The 8,997-nt window shown below is 41.0% G+C and overlaps 1 protein-coding gene across 2 annotated transcripts in view; it reads left to right on the top strand.

Moving 5' to 3' along the window:
- Positions 1-8,949, top strand: part of LOC109970000 (kazrin) — a 151,692-nt gene extending 142,743 nt beyond the window's left edge. Inside the window, exons 6-10 of one of the 2 annotated variants that reach the window (XM_020617283.1) lie at positions 2,068-2,204; positions 2,634-2,822; positions 4,491-4,680; positions 5,998-6,134; positions 6,491-8,949. In XM_020617283.1, coding sequence (XP_020472939.1) covers positions 2,068-2,204; positions 2,634-2,822; positions 4,491-4,680; positions 5,998-6,134; positions 6,491-6,661 — 824 coding nt within the window. In that variant the 3' untranslated portion in view covers positions 6,662-8,949. The remainder of the gene's footprint in view (positions 1-2,067; positions 2,205-2,633; positions 2,823-4,490; positions 4,681-5,997; positions 6,135-6,490) is intronic. The other variant, XM_020617292.1, reaches the window with a different exon arrangement.
- Positions 8,950-8,997: the final 48 nt, after the last annotated feature.

An 8,997-nucleotide genomic window follows, 5' to 3' on the forward strand; every position in this document is an offset into this window, starting at 1 on the left:
GACCTTGTAAAACTTCACTTCCATTCTACTTGCCTGAGCATGCTCCCCAGATGCAACTTGAGAATGTCACACAGTTAACGAGGCTTTTTTGTAAGTTAATTAATGACACACAGCTGACTCACGGGGAAAAATAGGCACATAAAGGTGAACACAACAATCATCAGATAACTGAAATGTTGTGCAACGTCCGAGAGTCAGAGCTGCAGTGCTGTAAGAAAATGGATGTCAAAATGAGGAGGACCAAGATGGACAGAAACAGTGTGAATACATAAAGATGTAAATAAAACATATATTATCATTTTGGAGCAATAGCTGGAGGGAATCTCAGCTTTAAGCAGATGTCTGGAAAAAGAAGAAGAGAAGATCAAGAAGAAGCAGGAGAAGAGGCAGATGCAGAGCAGAGAAAAAGGATTTTTTTTGCTTTGAGAAAATTAGAGCCTCTCTGAATAACAACGCTGAACCATAGTCTTTATCATGATGCGTGGGTGAGGTGCCAGCGGATTAGAGTGTGTGTGCGGCAGAAAGATAGATGAAAAAGGGCCTGAGCCTCTAACGAAGCCGGCAGCCGAAAGGAGATTGACAGGAGGGTTCATGCGTGATTCACCTCTTTATCAGCAGGCAGTCATGCCACATTAGAGCAGCAAAAGCACGTGTATGTAATGTTTGTACTTAAAAGGCTTCATATCTAGAAGTGCTTAATAACCTACTTATTATGCATGAAGAATATGCTCTGGACTTGTGGACAAAACATTCTAACTTTGTAATTTCATTCAGGAAGACTGTGTATAATGTGTCCAACATATTGTGTACTACTCCAATCTGGATTCATACACCAAGACAAATTCCTTGCATATTTTTATGCTTGGTAAATAAAGTTTAATTGAATTGAATAGTGTTCTTAGATCACCTCACAGCATGTTAGCAGACCAGTACAATGCCTGTAAATGTGCAAAGGAAGGAAGGAAGGAAATAAATATGCACAGTTGTTCAGCACATGATCTTAAGTTAGTGAGGGCTCAGAGCTGTCCCACTGTGAAACTGTCAAGTGTAATAGGGCTCTCTCAGCTATTTCATTCATCATCTATTTATTTGTTTGTTTGCTTGTCTGTTTTACTTAACAATGCAGTTTTGACAAAAGGTTATTAAATTGATTAGGTAACTGACAGTGACTGCTCATCCACTCTGTAAAGCAAGAGCTTGGATTGCATTCAAACCAGGCTATCTGTCTCTTAAATGTTTTGGCCACGAGGAAAGTAGAAAGCATTGTATAAAAAGCCCTAAAACCGCAATGGTTAGAAACACAGCGTCATTTTGGCATTGTCATGGTGGTGTGATAAGTGACAAAGGGCTGTCCCATTCCTATTTATACAGTTTCTAGCCCTTGTAGGCTCTTGCACTCAATCACTTTCAGGTAATGTCAGTTAAGTCTTTGAGGGTTCAGGGCTTGAGAACTTGACTTCAAGATTCAGATTATATCCTTTCCTTTGCATAATAATTTTTTTTAATCAAATCACCACCATCAGCAAGATATAAGTCAGACCAAAGCCCATTAATCCTTGGGTTCTTTACATCATGTGAACTTGTTAGTCATGCCCTGTCATGCTGCCCTATTGCTGCCAAGTTCCGTGTCAGTTGCTGATTTTGTAATACTTTAACCTTTTTCAGTATCACTTGTTTAAAGTTCCATTGCTGTGTTAACTGTCTCTAAAAGTCCTTTTTTGCTGTGAAAAGGGATATTTATGTCTTTATCTACCTAAGGTTTGTTATTGAATTACGAGCTGAAGATCACAGTGTTGGTCCTGCCACACATTGAAAAGCATCTCAGTCCGTAGCAGTGATCAAGAATTTTCACATGCATGTTGTCTTTGTCTCAGTTATGATATAAACAACTCTGTTCAACACACAAGGTTACCTTTTTATGGCAACCAGTTATTTAAGGCATCCCTATGTTCTCCTTTCTATGTAAATGCATGCTTTTCCACACACAACACATTTAATGTACTGATCCTGGGCTTCGATGCTAGCTAACAACCCCTCTGCCTCTCTTGCTGTCATCCTTTCTTGCAGCTATGAAGTCAGACCGTAAGCGTCTAAAGGCAGAGAAAGCAGACCTGGTGAACCAGATGCAACAGCTTTATGCCACACTGGAGAGCCGAGAGGAGCAGCTCCGCGACTTCATTCGCAACTACGAGCAGCACAGAAAAGTATGGCACCCATGCTCTGACTGTATAGAGACAGAACAGCATGCACAAAAACATCCATACAAACAGATTTTTGTTTTGTTTTGTTTTTTTGCAGCTGTGTTGGTTAGATGCATATAAGACAATAAGACATTTTAGGCAGCTATAGTCTATGTCCAAGCAACAACATATCCGAATAACCTGGAGGCTTTGTTGAACTAGTTTTTCCACTAGAGTCATTTCTAAGCACAGACAGCAAAAGCAGTATCTGTGATATTGTCTATACAGCAGCTTTAGGAAGGTTGCTGTACCTGTTTATGACTTTACTTCTTCTCAGGGAAAAATATTACACTGTCTGGTTTGAAATTTGGTTAATTGCTATTATTTTTGCAGGTTTGACTCATTCTGTTTCTTTTTTTAAAGTTATGCTTTATGCGTGAATCAATCCATCAGGATCTCTGTGTCTACCAGGAGAGCGAGGATGCAGTGAAGGCACTGGCCAAGGAGAAGGATCTGCTGGAGAGAGAGAAGTGGGACCTGCGGCGACAGACCAAGGAAGCCACAGAGCACACGGGGATGCTGCGGTCGCAGCTGGACCTAAAGGAGAACCGCATTAAGGAGCTGGAGGCTGAACTGGCCATGGTGAGAAAGAAAGACAAGCAGAGTTAACTAGACAGATAGATAGGCAGGTGGAGAGATAGCCCCTCTTTAATATTTTTATCTATTTCCTTGGCTTTGTGGAAGTCAATATATCTTATATGTAAATTCTACTTGCCAATAAAATAAAAATCATAAACAATAGAAAGAATGCTAAATGCATATCAAACTGAACCAGTACAGTTACTGGGGCTCAGAAAAATATCCATCACAATAACAGATCAACTGACAAGAACAGGGAAAAGAAGAAATTTACAACAAACCATAGCAGACCCAGTTGAGAGAGAACACATCCTGTTACATTGTTGTTTTGTGGGCGTACAGGGCATCTCCTTTATTATGCACTACTTTGGGTATACTGCATATTATCAAACACAGAAAGCCTTTGAATGTACAGTATAGCCATCCCTCATGTCTCCAACCCCCTCAGATGAGTAACTGTGTCAATCAGAGAACGGAGTTCCGGGTCCTTGAGCGACTTGTGGACAGGGACTACTCTCCTAGGGTCATGGCGGTAAGAAGGGCCCTACAGCTTTAAAATCTGACCTTTCTTGTCCTTCCCTGGAAAACTCTCCTATTTGTGCTGTAAATGCCAGTTTGGAAAGCTCATCCTCAGCTGCACGTTTTTGACTAACCCTTGACCAAACCCCCGCCAAATGATCCCAGTGATCCTAACATTAGTGATCCCATGGATTCTTGCTGTGAGTAATCTGAATGTGTTTCAGCTCTAACTGAAAGAAACTCAGAGAAATACCTGGAGAAATAAATCACTATTCTGACAGCTAATGATTACTCCAGAGCTTTGTGATCGCATTTTGTTTTGCATGTCAAACACTATGACTGATAATCATTTGACCTCTGGTAGGTAGAGATGATTGCACTGAAGCTGATTGTGCCAGTGTTGATTCGCAGCCTGCTGTCGCTTAGCATGATGATAAGGTTTGCCCAATAACAAGATTTCAAGCACCTGTAAAACACCAACATGTTGAGGCTAATCACGAAACATGCATAACAAAATATAATAGTTTTCACAGATGCACAGGCACATCTCCCATGGCTCTAGCATCTCATCATTGTTCCTGCTAAAAGGAGGAGAATGGTGCTTTGTGACAAGGCTCCAGTGAGCAAAGCATTCATGTAACTTAAAGAAAAGCTTCATTATTTCCGGTTTCTTCATTTTTACACCCCACAAACCTCCAACTTCCAACCCCAAAAGAATGAAAGCAGCCAACATCCTCCAGATATTCTGCCCTTTTTTTCTTTGCTCTGTGCTCTCAGGAGCTGCAGGAGGAGATTTCAGCAAAAGACAAATATGAATACAGCTGCATTTTTTATGAGACGGCAACCACATGAGGAGCCCAGGGGGAATTCACATACTGTATCTGTGTGCACCCTGAAACTTGTAGTACATAACTCAGCATGCGTAGCACCAGTCAAAATTTTGGGCACACTTTCCTACTGAATTAAATGGGAAAGTGTGTACAAACGTTTGACTGGTAGTGTACACGTGTGCACGCAGACAACATATGCACAAGTACAAACAACAATATAAATGAAAGAAATACGCCAACGTCCTCCAAAACAACCCAGTCCAGGATTGCTACTTGTTGTGGTTTTGCACTCTGACTTATTACATCTGTCTACATTCTTAAGGCCAAACAGTCGCTAGCCACCCTGACCAAGGACGTGCCCAAGCGCCACTCTTTGGCCATGCCCACAGAGACAGTTGTCAACGGCAACAACCAAGAGTGGGTGATGCAGGCTGACCTTCCTCTGACTGCTGCCATCAGACAGAGTCAGCAGACCCTTTACGTCCACATGGGGCATCCTACTGACAGGCAAGGTAGGCCAGTATGAGCACACTCAATGTAACACCCTCATTCTGTACATAAAGTGACTCACACCAAGTGGGTATACCATCGTTTACCATCTGCATGCTCATGTGAACCTGCTTTACACACATTCAACCCCGGCATATGCTCAGTATGACCACTATTGATTGCTGACAGTGCTCCGGTTGTGACATTTCATGCGCTTTATGTGGCAGTTATAGTGAACATATTTTTGGCTTTACAGCTTCCATTAGTCTTTGCTGCACAGAAGTGTTTTTTCCTGTATGTGAGAATGGTGGAGGCTGAGGATTAGTTGCTGACTTGTTAAGTAATGTTTCTTTCTGGTTACATATAATTTAACACCATGTATTTTGTCTCTGTGTCGCAGGAACTTGAATCTTTCTAAGGGAAACTTTTTTCACATTTATTTTCTTGATTCTTAAGCTTTTTTTCTCCTTACTTGGAGGGCTGTCACTAATTCCCTTTTCAAAATTCAAAAGAAACAGTGTTAACATTTGGAATTTCCTTGTGTAGCTCAGCTTTGCTTCTTAATAAAACCTAATAAAAATAAAACCATCCCATCCTGACATAAAAAGAGGGGTTGTTTTCAGAGTCAAAGCGTATTCCAGGCACTGTTAAACAGTTTGTGATTCAGCTGCAAATGTCTATGTGAGGTTTGCTAGTCAGTTAGGTCAAATAAAATGCTAAGAACAAAAGATTTGTCAACATTATCATTAAATATTAAGTGTTATCATTAGACAATAACTGCATTCTGAGGGCTTTGCAATTACTTAATCTGTCCCTTCAGAATATGCATTTAAATTTTTAAGGGTTATCCAACTAGTCATCCTCAAAAGTTTGGGCTAAACCTATCCTAAAAATAGCTTAAATAAATAAACATTAATTCAAAGCTACATTATTGGCACCTGCCCAGTTCTCTACACACTAGCCTTGCAGCCACCAGGGCAGGAGTCCATCTCATTCTACCCAGAGCTTTTTTTAAAGGGCAGCCATGGGTTCAAACAGGCCACTGACTAATAGGGGACATCAGGAGAAAGACACAAACAAAGACAAAAAAATAGGGAAAGTGTGTGAACAGTCACGGATCTCCAAACTGCTATGCAATTGGTTGTCATTCTACCCACACACATTCAACCCCTGTGAAGCTGTTTTCACTGTTGCTTAGCAACTGCAGATGATTGCAAATAATTTCAGGCTTTTGGTTGGAGACATTCGAAAATATATTTTTTATTTAAGGGTGCTTTTGATGCTCAAAACACCCAAAAAAGAAAACAGAACTTTTCTCTTTTCCCTATTGTTCCGTTTAGTGGCTGCCATGCGGGAGAGCCCGTGCCACTCACGTCAGCCCTCCATCATCTCCGACGCCTCGGTTCTGGAGGGAGACCGGTCATCCACACCCAGTGATATCAATTCGCCACGTCATCGGACTCACTCCCTCTGCAATGTAAGAGCTGCCCAACACCGCACCCTTTCAGATAATCACCTCATTTGTAGCACCTGCTGTCTGTCCTGCTGTCTGGCCACTGCTGTTTCTCTTCACCATTGTTCTGGCTGAATTCACACACCCACACACACACAGTCTGTTGTGTAGTCACTCTGCAGCTGTGAATTCCTGTGAAGGCCAGTTGTGTTGAATAAGTGCATGGCCGGTAGCATGTCAAGTGTCACTTCCCCTTTGTGTTCGTCCACTTTGTACCCCTTCACTGACTTCTCTGCTCTTGCACCTCGGTTCCTTTGCCCATCTCATCTTCATCTTCTTCCCTCTGCTCTCTCTCTCTCTGCCCCTATTTCTGCCTTCAGTCCCTAGAAGATCTGGAGGAGGCGAAGCGTAAGAAGAAGAAAGAGAAGATGGGGCTAGGCTCTCTATCGCGTGTCTTCGCCCGGGGAAAGCAGCGCAAGTCCCTTGACCCCGGTTTGTTTGATGGTACTTCAACACCTGATTATTACATAGAAGAAGATGCAGACTGGTAAAGCACACATGTCTGGGTGAACCAGCTGGAGAGCCCTTGTGCCAGTTAGCAGAAGACAGAATTGCATGTGCGTGAAAGGATGCGTTTGACGTCAGTGTGTACAGCTATAAGAATGCGTGTGCAGTCTCACATGGTGAAGTGTGCATGTGCGTGAGAGTGTGTGCATGTGTGTGTCGCGCATGGTCAGACGCCATGTCAGAAGCTGGAGGCGGGTCTTGCTTCGCTGAAGTGTAAACCTTAACAAGCAAATTGCACCTGTATGTATGTATGTATGTACAGTCCTGTAAATAGAGTGAACAGTGTAACACAGCGACCATGTGGATATGTTCTGTTGTATCTTCCCTCCAAGATGGCTGTGTTATTGGCTCTTTTAATTCTTCTTCTACATTTTGACTTTTTGTTTTCACTCAACTGGAAACTTGAAGGACTGCTGTACATGTAAATAACAGTTGATGTACACCTTGTGCGTGTAAATGTCTCCTCGTCCTGTATGCTGTTTGTTTAATTTTGGCCTGTACTCCCTTCCACTCACTACCTATTAACTTCAACTCCTCCCTGTTTATTGTCCTGTTTGGTTCATCCCCCTCCTTCTACAATGCCACGATGAGAACAGTTTCCTGCAGGTGACATGCAGACTCCTCAAATCCACCTCTAATTCAGCTGTACAGCATATCGCTCAACCGCCAAGCAAACAGTGCAGAGGCACTCCTTGATGTTTGCTCAAATGAGACTTCAAACACACTGCTAAGCGAGGAATCAACTTTCTGTGGCAGAACAATTCATTCAATGAAAATGAAGCCAAACAGGAAATTTAAGAAATGTGTTTTCTATCTGTTGAGATAGAAGGTACATGATCAAGGCACATGCGTGACATGCATGCACATAGTCCCAGACCCCAAATGCATGTTGCAGAAAACCCTACTAAACACAAATGTCATTTTCTGAGGATGTTGTGGAGAAGGTGTCTGGTTTAAAAAAGAGAGGTCAGTTACTAATTTCATGATGTTTATTCATGGTCTCCTCCATTTTAAATTAAGTGATTTTCAGACTTGACCCTCTGCTTTGATTAAAGCTCAAGAGCTTCACATCACATTCTAAACATAGAGCATTTTAATTAGCACCTACAAAGCTTTTTATGGAACATTTTATCCAAAATAATAAAGATCAACAAAGTCAAAAGTCGCAAAGAAAACCCAGCTTTACACATTTAATGATTAAATAATGATTAAGTAATACTTTGTACTAGACTTTGTACAGTTTTCTTTCTGTAGGATCTTATAGCTTGTGGCTATTGTTTTACTAATACAAACTTTTGGGAGCAGAATTCCATCCATCCAGAATTATTCTGGCAAAATTTAGTTTAAAAATGTAATATCACAACCATCAGTTATACTAATATTAGACTGATGGTCAAGGTTCTTCCAAATCTCAGGTCATTCTAGCTGAAAATCAGACCCTTTATTTAGAGCATAGAGCAGACACTGAACTGTTATAATGAACTATAATAATGAGTGCCAACTCTGAAGGTTACAAATCAGAAATAACCCCGTGAACTCCAAAAAAAAATAATAATAATAATTCTGGTGCAGAGTTCAGGTCACTGCTGAAAAAAGCAATTAACTTTGTGCCAAAGGTTAATAGCATTTCATCAGTGAAAAGAACAGACACTGGATTATGTCCATCCTTTAACTGGACTGAGCCCGAGTCTGCACTCCCCCCAGGAAATCTTTTCTCTCCCTGATATTACACTAACACTGGCATTTGTCGATCTCACCTGAACCACTATAGAGTCACAGATTACATTGGGGCTGTATTTAACCACAGTGCTTGTCAAAAGAATGTCCATGTAAGTAGAGGGGGATTATCATTTACCCCTTAATTCAGCCTACAGTACATTTGGGCTTTGCAGCTCTTGGATTTAGAGGTGAAACGTTGAGGTAATTCATTAAATTGTATGTGAACAACAGCTCAACCGGTTTATCTCATTCAGTGTATGAAAATCTAGGCTATCTTTGTTATTTCATGTAAAATCCTTTATGATGCTCTGCTGATGGGGGGCAAACATATCAAATGAAAAAGACATTATCACGTTTATCATCTTTTGAGCCACGGTCTCTCTCTCTTTTTTCTTTTTGTAAATGAGATAACATTACAGAAATAAAATTAATATTATTATTAGAGTTTTATTTAAAGTAAAAAATGTAGGCCTCTTTGGGGGACTTCTATTGTGAGGTCCTGAGATGTTTAGAAGTGGAAAGTGGCCAGCTTTTAAAGGCATGGCAAAAAAAAAAAAAAACTCAAAGGCCTAAAGGACAAAAATAAGTTTATTTTAAAATA

Source organism: Monopterus albus, unplaced genomic scaffold, assembly GCF_001952655.1.
Source record: "Monopterus albus unplaced genomic scaffold, M_albus_1.0 scaffold6.1, whole genome shotgun sequence".
Lineage (NCBI taxonomy): Eukaryota > Metazoa > Chordata > Actinopteri > Synbranchiformes > Synbranchidae > Monopterus > Monopterus albus.